At 36.7% G+C, this 15,295-nt stretch overlaps 1 protein-coding gene across 6 annotated transcripts in view; it reads right to left on the minus strand.

Annotated features, from left to right (window-relative positions):
- GPR155 (G protein-coupled receptor 155) overlaps positions 1–15,295 on the minus strand; it is a 28,351-nt gene that overhangs the window by 5,237 nt on the left and 7,819 nt on the right. For 5 of the 6 annotated variants that reach the window (XM_042875018.1, XM_042875014.1, XM_042875016.1 and 2 more), the window contains 11 exons: positions 12,617–13,016; positions 11,691–11,856; positions 10,433–10,588; positions 9,391–9,474; positions 7,952–8,072; positions 6,776–6,860; positions 6,604–6,694; positions 5,157–5,430; positions 4,398–4,499; positions 1,933–2,066; positions 626–721 (listed from right to left, as the gene is read on the minus strand). In XM_042875018.1, the coding sequence (XP_042730952.1) occupies positions 626–721; positions 1,933–2,066; positions 4,398–4,499; positions 5,157–5,430; positions 6,604–6,694; positions 6,776–6,860; positions 7,952–8,072; positions 9,391–9,474; positions 10,433–10,588; positions 11,691–11,856; positions 12,617–13,016 (1,709 nt within the window). Of the gene's footprint in view, positions 1–625; positions 722–1,633; positions 1,769–1,932; positions 2,067–4,397; positions 4,500–5,156; positions 5,431–6,603; positions 6,695–6,775; positions 6,861–7,951; positions 8,073–9,390; positions 9,475–10,432; positions 10,589–11,690; positions 11,857–12,616; positions 13,017–15,295 lie in introns of those variants that run through there. The other variant, XR_006179672.1, reaches the window with a different exon arrangement.

Consider the following 15,295-nt stretch of genomic DNA (forward strand, 5'->3'; position numbering starts at 1 on the left):
ATTTACATGCTGTAATGTTCTCCCACTATTCTTCCATGCTGCTTTTGTAACAAAGCCAGACTATCATTACTTGATTCTGCACTGCATCTCAGAGGCACACTTGTCCACAGACCTGAGAAATACTCCCTGTGGTAAGTACTAACACCGTTTTGCTTTCACCTTCGTAGTCCACCAGTCTAACATGTCAGTTTGCACTGAAATAAGCTATGTGCAGTTGCAACATTTGTACATCCAATTGTGTCAAGTATTACTTAATAGTGAAGAAACTGCAACTGCAGAGGTAGCAACTTAAAGGCCAATAGCCAAAGTATCTATGTAGCTATACTGTACCTATGCAGTTATGCAGAAATTTTCTGCTAAAAATAAAGCTGAAATTCTACTCTGTCTCAATGGACATTTGGCACTCAGCTGCCATTTGTACCCCTTAAAGTGCTCATACTCAAGGCAATCACATTATGATAAGACAATTATCAAAAGAAAAGAAAAAATTCAGGGGGAAAATAATCAAAACAGCTTAAGGAACCAGTGTCTTCAGTATTATTTGAGGACTTCATCATACAGCACTTGTAACAGCACGAGCTGCAACATCAACAAAGCTATTTTCAAAATAAACATCAGCAAGTACCTGACCAAAATTAAACACAGCACAAAAGAACTGCAATTCCACATACAGTCTTCCAGGTTCTTGGTTGAACAGCCACCATAAACAGCTGGAAAGATTCTGTTAAAAAACACAAAACAAACAGAAAAATAAAATAGTACAAACCAAACGTTAAAATCAAAAGCGCCTTCTTATTCTTCACCTGCATTTATTCAACAAATAATTCACATGAAGACCGCAGGAGAGAAAAAACACTTTAAAACATTATTGTAATTAGACTTAATTGCTGGGAGTAAACAAATGAGCTTGTTTGTTTTTAAAAAGCATATCAGTGTAGAGGTCCTGCCTGTTCACATGTTTATACAAGGAACTTGCTTTAAGCATTCTCAAGTATTCAAGCTAACACAGACAATATTAACCTAGACACACTTGCAATATTTGTCTTGAGGCTGACACCATTGCTTTCTACATATTTTCTACATAGTTAAGATTGCATTAAGCTGAAGCACGTTACACTTCAGCTATCTCAGATACCTGATTAAAGAAATTAAAGCATCTACAGTTAACCCCTTTGGGTGAAAAGGATAACGAACTAATATAATCAATCTCATTTCATCATATTTAAGTATTCATTTGGATTCAGTTGAAAATAGAGGGTCTAATTTGGGACACCACTGTAACACAGAAAACGTATTTAATATTCTTTTCTAAGATATATTTCTCCTGCAGGTTTCAGAGTACACTTTCTTTTTTAATTTAATAGGCAATATCAGCTTAGTTGCCTGTCCCCAAATAAGCATGAAAAGCAACGAAAACACATTCTTCCATTGCAAATAATGTCTTACATATCTTATTTACCAAAACGCCTCTATGAAGTCCAAATTCCAAAATAAGGCATGATCCAATGGAACAATTTTTGTACAGACTCTTTCAGAAGTAGAATTCACTTCATACTTTCAATTGATATCTAGAGAAGATGACTAGCTCTTGAGAAAAAAATAGGACAAGGAGTGGTAGTGATGAATTAATTACCCAATGATGTGATTCCAATTTTTTCCTGTCCCTTTGGGGTTCTCCAGTGAAGCTTGCTCACTGACACTGTTGGCCTTAACTTGCCTTTAATTTTTCTGTGCCACACAATAAATTAATCTTATGATACACCTCCTCCTACAATAGGAGAAAAAAATAAAGCCTCTGATTTACTTAATATATTACTATAAAAAGTAGGAATGGGAAGATTTTTTTTTTTTAACTGGGCTGTCTACATAGCCTTCCTAAAAATGGTCCCACCTCAATGAGAGAAACAACAGGGAGGAGAAAAAAATATTTACAGCAAAAAGGCCAACAACAAGAAGCAAGCACAGCAGCACGTGTCTGGCCAGCTGTTTGTCTCCAGTCTGTAGAAGCTGTTCTTCCTGAGCCAGCACGCAGGTCTGAGCGCTACACTGATTCACACACTGATCGGCTGAAAAACAAACCAGAAGTTTTCATTAGGCTAACTTACAATCTCTAAACTGATAAGTAAACTCACTAACACAACTTGTTAAATCACTTCATGTTTGTATTGAAGACCTACACACATAATGCTAGCTTTGACAACCACCAGTTCAGACATCTATCCTCAAATGTAACAGTTTGTGTTCCTAAGATGAAGAAACTTCACAACAAAATTCTTCCTTCAAAGGACTAATAGAAATTCTGGTTAAGAATCAGCAACAATGAAACAGCAGCAATTTCCTCAGAACAGATTTTAAACCTAGGATTAATGTATGGAATAAATATTCTAAGTATACAGCAGCTGCAATATTTATACTCCATATCTCAGTGCTGCCACATCAGAAAAGCAACCGTATTTATTTCAGTTCTGCTACTGTATTTCTAACAGGGTATAACAGACATTGCCATAATTCTATTAATTAAAAGAAGCAAATACACAGAGAACAGATGCTTTTCTTTCACGTGGAGTTCTCAGCAATTCTGAGCATATTCCTCTAGATGGCAGTGAAAAACTTACAGTGAAGGACATATTAAGACTTTACATCAAACACCTTTCATAGTTCAAGGGAATAACTGAAGGATTGGTAATGAATGCAGTCAGTTACACACATGTATCCATTACAGTTTGCTTTTAGGGATTTATAGTTCTTGAATTGTTCAGTCCATAGGCAGAAAAAAAAATCCCACTTAATCATAAGATTCAAAATACCTTATCTCTTACGATAAGGAAATTAAATTGCCCTTCCCCTATCCCTGGAAGACCTTGTTATGGTGTTTGTCTGAACTACTTCATAAAAAAAATAGTTGGCAATAAGTAGAAAGCTACGTACTGTGAAAGGAGATAAAACAAGGTACGTTTCAGCATGGAATATTTAGTTTTGTTTGAAGTAATTCTGCATTCAGATAAAGCATATGGATATGGACTACCTTGTTAAAGATGGAAAAAAACAGAGAAAAAAAAGGCTGCCCTGCAGATAGCTTTCACTGTTGAAAGTGATGTATGACAAGAATGGGCTGAGCATGCAATTTTCCAATAGGTGCTGAACAGCCACTTTGATCCATTCCTCAGCTTCAGTGACGCCTAAGGCCCCCTCAGTTGATTTTCTCCACGTTTCTCCCCAAGATTTGGATAATACAGCAGCATGGACATTTGATCTAGTCTGCAGTAAGTACCTGCTTTTCTAGACCTAAAGTTTTTTATTCAAAACCTGTGCATGACTACAATAAAAGCTTTAAAGACTTCAGGGTGGAAATAAGATTTGAATATGAGTATATAGTAAGTTTACTTTAGTCCTACTTTGTCTCGATTTTAGCAGTTTAACATTTAGCAATCACACTCCTCCCAAAAAAACAGATCTACCAAACATACACAAAACTGTCACTCTTAAGCAATTAAAGATTTCTAATAAACAACAAGAGCAGCATAAATACCAATGCACATATCAACACTTGAATTTAATATGAAATATAAGTTATTGAAGCAGAGTTGAGTGAACAACTGTTTTCAACGTGACTCGAGAGAACAAATAGTTTCACTGTGAGTGCAACACACACAAATGCTGTGGAAGAGAGTCAACCATAAAATCACAGAATAGTTTGGGTTGGAAGGGACCTTAAAGACCATCTGTACTGGGTCTGACTGATACAGAGTTCACTTCCTCCACAGCAGCCTACACACAGCTGTGCTCTGCACTTGTAGCTGAAACAGCCTCAGTGTTTGCCTATGGCTAAGCAACACAGGAACAGCACCGAGGCTCTCTCCAAGCTCCCAAACCCAGCAGGCTGGCATTGGGCAGGAGCTGGGGAGAGGACATGGCCAAGGCTGCTCTTGTTATGAAAACGCCTGTCCTGAACAACTGCCATACATATTGAGGTTCTGATTCCCAAGCTGTGACTTAACATCACTTGATAATGAGAAATAGAGAATAAATGTTGTTGTTTTCCTCTCTGTGCTTGTTTTTTTCCTTCTCACCTTTCTTTTCCATTTAGTTTGTTATCCTTATCTGATACTTTGAGACTTTCCGCCCCCGGCCCCCCCCCCCCCCCCCCTTTACATCATATTTTGTCTTCCTCATCTTCCTTTGAGGAAGAGGAGTGAGCATTCAGGCAGAGATTAATTGGCCATTGGTGTGAAACCATCCCATCCTCCTGCCACAGGCAGAGAGATCTTTTAGACCAGGTTGCCCAAAGCCCCATTCAACCTGACCTTGAACACTGCCAGGTAACAGGGTATCCAAAGCTTCTCTGGGCAACGCGTTCCAATCTGTAATATTAAAACAAGGATACACTGTTGTTTTACCTGTCTCAATTGAAGGAACCTTGTTTTCAACAGTATTTGGCACTGCTTTGCCCTCCTTAGCACAGGCTATTTCCCCATTTGTTGTTTGACAAGAACAGCAACCTATTAAGGATAATAAGATAGTTAGTTTCCATCAAGGCCATAATTTACTCTCCAAGTATAACACTATATGCTATACTTCAGTATATTCACAAATAATCTAAAAGGGGAAAGCAGACACTAGTTCCAATTTGCTGAGAGCACACATGCATTTTATTACAAATACATAGAAATATTTAACAAAGCACTACCACCATGGAAGCAACACAGGCGCTTTTAGCTAGAAGAAGAACACAAGAGAAGTGAGAAAGAAAGCCAAAGTCAAACAAGGAGTAACAACTGCTGTAGGATTAGCAACGTTTAAGGCATACAACTCATTCTCAGAGAGACAGTTTATTGGGTAAATAACCTGTGACAACTACTAGACTGAATTTATCATATGCATATGACAACACTATCACTTACAGAAAACCCACATACATGTTTGTTCGTTTTTTCCCCCGTCTACTTCCCCCACTTCACAATAATAATAATCAAACCTTCCCTACAAATATAAACCTAAGTCCTTGGGCAGTTATATCTAGATTTTTCTTTCTAACTAACTTCACATTTGAAGTTGTAAACAACAATCCCTCCCAGGTCAGAATTAAATTTAGAACAGTTCTGTTTATTTTTGTATCCCAAGCTGTTAATTTGTTCTTACAAAGCTACTTTCTATACCTCTTTCTGCAGACAGCTGTGCAGAACAACCTGCAGAAGGTTGTGCAGGAGAAAGTTGTGCAGAAGATCCTGCAGAAGGTTGTGCAGGAGACCCTGCAGAAGGTTGAGGCACAGTGGCTGAAACTTGATTCCCCTCGTTCCCTTCCACTTGGCCGTGAGGTGAATATGGGTTCAGTACCTCATAGTTCGACTCCTGTCTATTTCTGTTCATGCACATAAGTGAGATGCCTGACATCAATATGCTGATGAACAGGACCACTGCTGTGGTGATTATCTGTTAAGTAAAAGGAGAGAAAAGAAAGTATGTACCTAAATACAAACTAAAGGTAAATTGTTGCACATATCTTTCTTTCTAACTTCTGCAGCTTCCTAAATGCACTAAAAATGCACTAAAAATGCTATCCCATCTCATAGCACTGAAGGTGAAGGAGCAGTCAGTACATGAAATTAGTTTTATTTTCATAAGTAATCCAGCTAGTTTTCTTTTATTTTCCTCCTCTTTCCTCCTTTTTTCTTACGTCCTCCCCCTCTTTTTTTCCCCCATTTTTTTTTTCCCCTCCTCTCTTGTTTTTCATGAGGACCCCTATTTCCCACGAGCTAGAAAAACATCCTCTTGTCATTATATTATTTCCCCTCAGGACCATTACTGTTGCATTTTAAGTTCAGTTTAGGTACCTTTTAATTCCCAAAGACAAATGCACTTGTCACCCACCCTCTCCAGCACAGCTCAAATTTCCATGCTTTCTCCAATGGGGAACATCCCATTAATTAACGTTTCATTCTAATCATCTGCCACCAATACCTGCTGTCCACTGTGAAGCTATTTGGTTACTTGTGAAAGCACCACATGAATAATCCTGAGCAACTCATAGTCTTTCTGTCCATAAGAAAGGCAGAGGGAAAACAAAACAACTACCTACCCTAGTACAGATCACATCCTCTAGTAAAGACAAACTACTTATTGATAAAAACACTATTTCAGCCTTAGGGACTTTCAACTCCTGACTGCACAGAGAATTCTCCCATAGCGCAAGCAGTCACTGCTACCAATGTAACGTAGATCCTATCTACTACAGCTTAAAAAACATTAATTAGCTATTGGATGGTGTCAATTTTAGATAATTGTCAAGCTAGACTAAATTAGTCACCAAGAAGAGAGCTCTGCAATTCATTACTACTCCTAAGACTTTTCTTTTGGAAGCCTATTCCCTCTTTTTCTTAGTCATAGCTGTCTAAACTTGAAGGTCGTTGCTCAAACAAGTTTTTCGAATGTTTCATTACAGAAATATTTTTATAGCAATCTGTAAGCATTGTATAATGATACTGTTACAGTAGCCTGCACTTTGACTGAAAGCTACTTACATAAGAAACAAATAGAAAAGAATTTCTTAAGGATGTATTGGATATGGCAAAAGTCAGAAGAGACAAGGACAGAAGATACTCATACCTGATGTTTTCCATAGAAAAAGGCAGAGTCAATGCTAGTGCTGTTACGTTCACCAACTATTAACAAGATTCCTATCAGAAGCGTCGGGACTCTGAAAGTGCAAAATATGAACAAAGTAACATATTTGGCTTGCTCTCACCAACCCTACAGGTAAACATCTGTGCTAACTTACCCCCATCCAGCTATGATTATAAACCCGATGGGAATCTTCACTGTTTCTCTCTTCCTCAACAGAAACAAAGAGAAAGATAAAAACCCTACAGAGAACAAAAGAAATGCCTTGTTTATTATTAAAAAAGAGAACTGAAAATTACAGACTCTAGACACTCTAGTGTGTAACCTGCTTAGTAACCAAAGAGTGCCTCTCAGATCACAACTTATTTCCACCTATAAATGCTTAGGAAGGTTTACAAGTATTTAAAAGGTGCCATAAGAATACTTAAGACACAAGTGACTACTTCATTAAGGTTAAAAAAAGATAAGTCTTTTGGAAAGTAAATGCTAAATTTCACAAAAATGTTTAATGTGTTTTTATAGAAGTAACTCTACATAGGACTATCTTCTGCAAATATCAATTCCATTCCCAACCCCAATAATACTTTCCTTGTCAAAGCAAAGCTAGTATTTACGTTAGGCTATACTAATCATACGCTATTTTCTGTCTCAGCCTAACAAGCACAAAACTGGACAAAAACATCACACAAAATAAACCTTTCCACTTCTGGACTCAGGAATGGTATAGGAAGTCTGTTTTAGTTACACCCAAATAGTTCCCCAAGTTCCTTCATATATCTTTCAAATCTGTCTACTACAACTAATCTCTTCATTAATCATCTACACCTGCAGAACACATACACTGTTTTTGGAAATTGCAATTGCCACAGGGAAGAAATATTAAAGCTCCTTTGCTATCTCCCTTCATTCTGTTTTTTGAGGCATAAGGTTTTAAGACCTTCTTAATGCTGAATAAATTAAAGTCTTACATTCTGCATTAATTAAAAATTGGCAGTAAGCTTTTGAGTAGCTGAAGGGCAACCCATTCCCATTTAGTCTATTTGTAATTGCTTTTGCTTTGGGACAGGTTCTTGACTTTTTTTTTTAAATAAACCAGCAAGTCTTGTACTGTAACAGGCAAAGAGAAACCAGACATGTCTATATATGAGCTTTGAGTAGCAGAAGCAGCATCTGACATTTAGCCTTCCATTGCTTCAGCTTGGCACAGCTTTTAAGTGTATGTTTGTGAAATTATACACAAGTGAATGGAACAATTACTCTGAAGAATGCAATCAAATTATGTCAGTACATTAATCTTTTATAGTATACCTAGTTCTGCCTAGAAAAATCATACCTGTCCACAGGTAGGTGCTATAAAGTGAACTGTAGAGAAATATAAATACTAGGATCTGCACAGTTACATCTTTCTGTTTAACAGTGAAATTCCATATCACCATTCCAATGCAAGCAATAAACTGAAAAGAAAAAAAAGATGACATTATCTAAATGCAGAAAACAGGATGACAAAAAACACAAAAAGCCTCAAATCTGAACACAGTGTAATATAGCTACATTAAGTTTCTAAACACCATTGCAATGTAATTTTATGAATTCGATAGCACAGCAATAAATATTATGCTTACATATATAAATAATATTATGGTTACATCACTGACTAGGGCATTCTACCTCCTCTTGTTTTTTTTGTTTTGTTTTTTTTTTTTTTTTTGACAGCAGTGGAGCAGGGAAAGTCAGGAAATAAAGTATATATAGTAATTGCAAGATTATAAATATTTAGCCAAGATGCAAAGCTTTTGTTCGGTACAGACCATTCATCTGAAATGATCTGAACATGAAGCTGAGAATCGACATCAACAGATCAGTCAAGAATTATACAAGTTTTTGGCCTCATGCGAGAGTTTTAGTACTGAATTAGTCTGAATAAATAGGCTGAAATACTACGGAAATACTAATACAAGGGCTCAAAAATATTCCTAAAGCAAACTTCATGTTGTTATAGACAAGAACCACTTGCAACTCTCACGTGTGATTTTCTTCTCTGAAATGTGACGGCAATCAGATCTCATAGTTCACTTTATTATTAAGAAACAAACAGAAACAACACTTCAAAAAGCATCCACTGCACATCACTGATTCTAATAGTTGTGCAGTTGTCTTCAAGGAAAAAAGAAGCACATACTCTACAGTTCTCCCTCAGCTTAAATAACAATTACAACTAATCCAAGTCAGAGCTATTTGGCTTTGCTGTTCCCTAGCCACCAGCCATGCATTCCCACGCCCCTTCCTTGCATCAGCACTGGCACCTGTCTGATCCCTCAGTGAGTCACTTCAGGTAGCTGAACCAGCATGTGGGCTAGTTTCCTACTTCACTCCTTGGATCAGGTCACCAAGAGTCAGATGCATGTTGCTGCCTATCATAGCACTGCTGACTTCAGATTGGCATAAACTGAACTGAAAGTGCACTCAGCGCTGCTATTTGGCAATAGTTTATAATGCTAAAAATATATTGCAAAAGCCATTTGCTGTTCTGATTGCTTATAGATCTGTTTGAGACGCTGCTCTATGAGAGCTGGATGATCAAAACAGTCACTTTGCCATTTTCTTCAAGGCTATACCTCTTAAATCACAGAAACCTTTCAGACAAGTCACACATTAGATTCCCCTTCTCACTTTATACGGCTACAAAGATACGCAGCAGAAACCAAATTGCAAAAGTGTTAAAAATAAGACACACGCACAAAAAAAGAAAATATTTTTTTTTTTACTACTGACCTGAGCAACGAGTAGATTTGTTGTAATCATATGAGGAAGCTGTTTGTATTTCTTACTCAGAAGAACAACAATAAGAGACCAAATCTGTAACAGACAAGATAAAATTGAATGTAAGACCAACACACACACACAAAACATCAACAATAATAAAAAAAGAGCCAGATGAACACTGGCAAAATTTGGTGCAATTAAATATACAACAAATCTTCTTGAGAAGTTTCTTAGCAACATGACTGTCACAGGCAGCTTGACACCACCACCACACCACACAATCTGGATGCCTTAGAAAAAGCAACGTGTCGTCATGTTCTCATAGTGGCGAAATATTTCCAGGGAGTACCAAGGGTTTGCCTACCACGTGCAGAAGGCTGGTTGTTTCCCAAGACATAAACAAACATAGAATAGACTGGAAGTTTGGAATTATACAGTCTTTGCATCCTGTCCTTTTTAAATCTCCCAAAGTGATTAAATGATGGCAAGAGGCAGATTTTACTTGATGCTTCCCTTGAGGGATAGTTTTGTGACAAAAGGTTCAGTGTGATACCAACTTCAGAAGTTATCAGCTTCCTCCAACATGGAAGCTTTTTATTTAAAAGACTAAGCACACTATGTAAAGTGCTTTGAAACCAAAACACAATTCATATCAGACTTCTGAGATTTCAGTATGCTTTTTCAGGATTAGACACCAAGAACTACCAGGAAAGGAATTTGATAAAGCTAAATTAAAACTTCCAACTTAAATGTTCTCATTGCTACTTCATTAATTAAATATTCATTAACATTTCAGGAGTTTAGATTTAATTCCAGCAGAAGTTTTTACATAGCTTGCATTACTGAGATATCCAAGCACTTCAGGTTGTTTTTCCCCACAGTGCAGCTTTTCAGTTTTTTTTTAAACCCAGCTCCTCCCTCATCCTTCTGCAAGAAGATCCAATGATGAAATATCAATCTCATCTTAAATCATGACTTGATTTGATGCTTATGTAGTAAAGCTTCTCTGATATTCCAGTGTGCAATGGTATTTCATTTTGCCAACACCTACCAGAGAAACAAGGCTGACAATACTTATGTCAAAGCTAACATTCTGCAGCGCAGATGCCAGTGGGTTGGGATCCATAGATGGAATGGTCAAAAGCCATGCAGAAACATACATGATGGGTGCAGACACAAAAGTGCTTATCACCATGCCTGAGGTAATCTGCAAAGAGTCAAACAGAACATGAACAGAGTTGAGGAAATCTCAAGTTAAATAGGTCTTTTTTTTTTTTTTTTTTTAAATGCAACCCCTAGCAAAACTGTAACTTCAACTTCAGCGCAGAGCTTTAAACAAATAATTGAGTTGTTTCCATGACAAATTCGTTAGCACTTGAGAGAGGAAGTATCCGTTTCATATGTTTCAACGAACTTCTGAAGTAGTGGGAATGCAGAGTTCTCAACTGCAAATGCTTACAGAGCTTTTTCATGTGTGTTAGAGATACTGATAACTCCAACCTAGAGGTGAATTTACAATATCACAATATACTTTCAGATGCAATTTTGGTTATTCACATCATAAACAAATAAGTAAACTCAATTATGTTAACAGTAATATGTATAAATTCATGAGAAGAAATCATCTTTTTACATTTCAGTTGTTTCTATTTAGGCACCTCACTATCTTTTTGCCTTGTAGAATTCTAGAATTTACAGTGATGGAAGGGTGAGTTTCTACTCACTCCTCAGATCACTATTTTAAAGAGATTTCCTAACTTGCTCGGGCACAAATTTCTACCTTAAAACGTTTTACTTTCAGAATCTTCAAGTGGGAAAAAAAAATTATAAACTTTATATTTTAATTTGATACCCTCTATTTAAAATGTGTTTCTACCACAAGATTTAATTGGAGTTCTATACAAAATAATCAGTTAAAGCACAGGTTCTTCCATAAGCTATCAGTTTGAAGCTAATTCATCTCACTTTGTTACTGAAATCAGTGACAACATTCCTGCTCTATTTCTGACTAAAAGAGTAGACCAAAAATAAGACCTCTGAAAAAAGAAAACAAAAATAATTCTAGTTCTTCCTACTATTGTCATGAATAATAAAAGTGTAAGGACTTATTTAAGAACGTGCACTACCAAGAAACTTGAGACAGCAGGAAACAGTATTCTGGTTAATTATTAACTTGCATTACAGCTCAGACTTGAAATGTAAGGAGTCTGTTCCTCAGAAAAGTACTTAATAAATACTCTACCATAAGTATTTACTCAACAAACTCAAGCCCAAAGTTAGCACAAGTTTAGAAAAAACTGATTACATACAATCCCTACTTCCATATTAAATTGAGTTGCAAATATTGCAACACCAGGTGCTGCTGGAAAAACTCCATAAAGAAATGCATAGTTTGATAAACTGGTATGGTTGACTGTGCTGCTGCTCTTGTCCAGGAGTTCCACCATTTCTCTACAGAGAAATGGCATCATAAGTCTGAAAAGAGAAGGGGGAAAGAAGTCATTCGTTTAAGTTTACTCAGAAAAGGAATCATTACATCTATGAGCTGCTTCAAATTTTCTTGTCACAAGTTAAACAAAACATACACAAAAGTGTTAGAAATTACACTGATCCCTGGACTATCAACACATTTTACTACATATTTGTGCAGAAACATTCTTTCAATAGCTTCAGATTTAGAAAGGCAAAATATAAAACCAACATGTAATTTCCATCTGTTAAAAAAAACAGCAGCCGTACAGAAGTCAGCAACCTTGAAAATCAGATCAACTTATGTGACCTGTCTGACACAGAACAAGTGTGCAAGCCCAAGTATCCCACGTTAAAAGTTTTACCTTACAAAAAAAAAATCTCCATTCATGCTCCTCTGCCTGCCTTTAGCAATATCCCAGATATTACATGGACTTACTATGTAAGCCTTGCACAGGCTTCCATAAGCAACAATCATTTATTTTTCTCACATTCTTAAAAAATTATAATTGAGATGGTTTACAACGTAGGTCTCGTAGTAAGTTTCCTAGTTAGTTGTAATTATGATATTCAAGTGTGTCTCCAAATTTTGCAGTCTAAATACAGTGACAAAATATTTCTATTATGCTAACTGTAGAACTGCAGCAAATAAAATATTTAGATGAAATACTGGACAGAAAAGTCGTATGACTGATATACTCAGAGGTTAAAACATCCAGCAACACTTTACAAAGCAAAATTATGAAAGTACATAAATAGAACTTACAGTTTAGCTGTGATGAGGAGGATCAGTGCAACAAACATACCCTTTGTCAGTTTTTTTGTTTGTCCCACCATAGTTAGTCCAAGGTAAAAAAGTGCAGAGCCAGAAAATGAACTGCCCAGTCCGTCAAGGAAATTTTCAAGGTAATCAGGAATTTTCTGGCCAAGAATAAAGTTTGAGGCAATTCCTATGAAGACCATGAATACGATTGGGTTCTGCAGAACTCGAAGGAGTGCTAGGCCCACTATTTTGATTTTGCTGTGGGACACAGTGCGATTGTCTCTCCACTTCTGGATTTCACAGAAGATAAAACCCAGAGGGTTTAGCATCATAAGAGATATTGGAGCCACTAGGTAAATGTACTGGAGATACTCTGGGTAAGTGGTTTGGTATAGAGCTTCAACTAGAAGACAGGAAATGAAGAGTAATGAGTGATAATATTTCAGTACAAAAATTCATTAATAATGAAATTAATTTTTGTTGCCTTGAAACTTGAGAAGAGTTATTTCAGTATCCTTTAAAAGTAACAGAATTTACAATTGACATAAGGGGACATCACCATTAGGCCACAGATGTGTATTGAACACATTAACTTTCCCAACATTAATTAATGATTCTACAATTATTCAACATTTACGTTAAAAAACACGATAAAAATAACCCCGTGTCTCCTTTGATTCACTCCAAATGCTGAATGATACTTTTTTGCTGCATTGCCTTTTTGGACCAGTCTTTACTGCATACAATGTTCTTCCAAATATTTGTCCCTATTCTTAAGTTTCACAAAGCAGTAACTGTGTGAACGTAAAGAGATTCCTGGCAGTTTTACAGACAGGAGTTGTGAATATACATATATTGCAGATTTAGAAAGTAATAGTTCTGCTTCTGTTTTGCTAATCTATATATTGACAGCACTGCCAAAAGAGTTTCCATAGGAGACAAGACGTGGTGGTGGAACACTGGAACTTCTTAGTGCTGTGAAAAAATTCACAATCTGGAAACTTCTATTTCAACTCTCTGCTTTCACTGCTTCTGGGCAGTTAGAGAGGCTGATCTGTGTAAACACACACACATCCAAAAAAAAAAATAAAAAAATAAAAAAAAAAATAGAAAATATAGAAAATCTTGAAGAAGGGACCTCGATTTCCCATCAACCACAATGACTGTAAGCTTTCTTTTTTTCCTCAGTTCTCCACGTCCCAGCTGCTCAAAAACATGTCTATCTAACTATTAATACTGTTAATGCTTACTGCACTTAGCACCATTACAGCTGCTGTAACGGAGCCTCCCATCACCCACACACCGCTACACAGCACTACACCTGTTCTTTAACAGCACACCATCCAAGAGTAGACATATCTGTTCACCCACAGTTGTACCACCTAACCCAGAAGGACAAACCAGAAGACAAAGCTTTCTCTCTTAGTGATTGTATTTACATCAGGGGGATGCTAGCAAACTATTGTACCAGTGTACCAGTTCTTTTTCACTCCAAGCCAACATCATTTTGTAGTGGGGAAACTGTTGTAACAGGGATTAGAGAAAAGCAAGGTGGTGAGTTCTGCAAATTTAATCTTCATTTTTGTTTTCCTAGACATTTAGGTTTTTTCCTCATGCACAGATTTTTTTCAACAGCAAGAATTACTGCAGAAAAAAATATCTCATTGGATAAAAAGTCTGAATTTTGTATTTTTTTAATCACTCAAATTGTCTTTAAAATTGTGTTGCTCCAATATACAGAATTGTCTTTACTAAATTCTTCTGCTATGCAATTTTAAAGTGAAGCATATGACTTTTAAAGACATAATTAATAAGAGCTATCCATTAGAAGATGAGGTTTTGCTCAAAACACTTCTTAACACACAAGTAAAAGGAAACAAAGAAGGCATTCCATGTGTCCAGCCCTGCACACACTTCAGAAGTGACACACTAATGGTGAATAGTTTACATATGCAACAGAATGCTGAAAACTGGCAAAAGTTTGGGGTGGGAGAACTGAAAGGGGGAAAAAGGAAATAAGCAGCTCTAAGAAACAAAGAGCCCTTAAGTGCCTACAGTGCCTCTGGTGTGCTAGGTGTGACAGTAAAGCTCCTAATGAACCACATGTGAATTTGGATAGATTGCATGTAGGGCAGGCATGAATCATCCATTATAATCGAGGAATATTTGAAAAAATTTGAACTGAATTGACTTCCTTGTCAGATTTCAAGTAGAATGTTTTAAGTAGAGGGAGGCAGTGGAAATATGTTCAGAGAGCCTCAGAGAAAAAGCCTCAGAGAAACCCTAGCTGGCATTTTAATCCAGTGCCAAGAAATAAAGAAGTAATCCTCACAGCCCTGTTCGGGACATTTCCCACAAGAGGAATAAGTCTCAGGAGATGGAACTGAGGGAGAATGTATTTTCGTCTAGGGAAGAAAAAGTTTGCAATTGCCTTTGTCTGTATTTTATATGCATCCACTAAGTTACAAAAGAATAAAGATTCAAGATTCTCTACAGCATGCTGCCTGAAATTGGGTGAACAGAACTGCTAGCTCTTAAAGTTCCCTAAAATATGGAAATACTTGTCACAATCTGGAATGTTTGAGCTTTTCTTCTGTATCTGTATTTTTCATTCTGTAATCAGGAGAATTTAAGTGGCACAGATCACCCTCTCTTCAGGAAGAAGTAAAAAAATACCAGGTG

The sequence above is a fragment of the Lagopus leucura genome, unplaced genomic scaffold (genome assembly GCF_019238085.1).
Source record: "Lagopus leucura isolate 7727_CA_CO unplaced genomic scaffold, USGS_WTPT01 Super-Scaffold_100012, whole genome shotgun sequence".
Taxonomy (NCBI): Eukaryota; Metazoa; Chordata; class Aves; order Galliformes; family Phasianidae; genus Lagopus; species Lagopus leucura.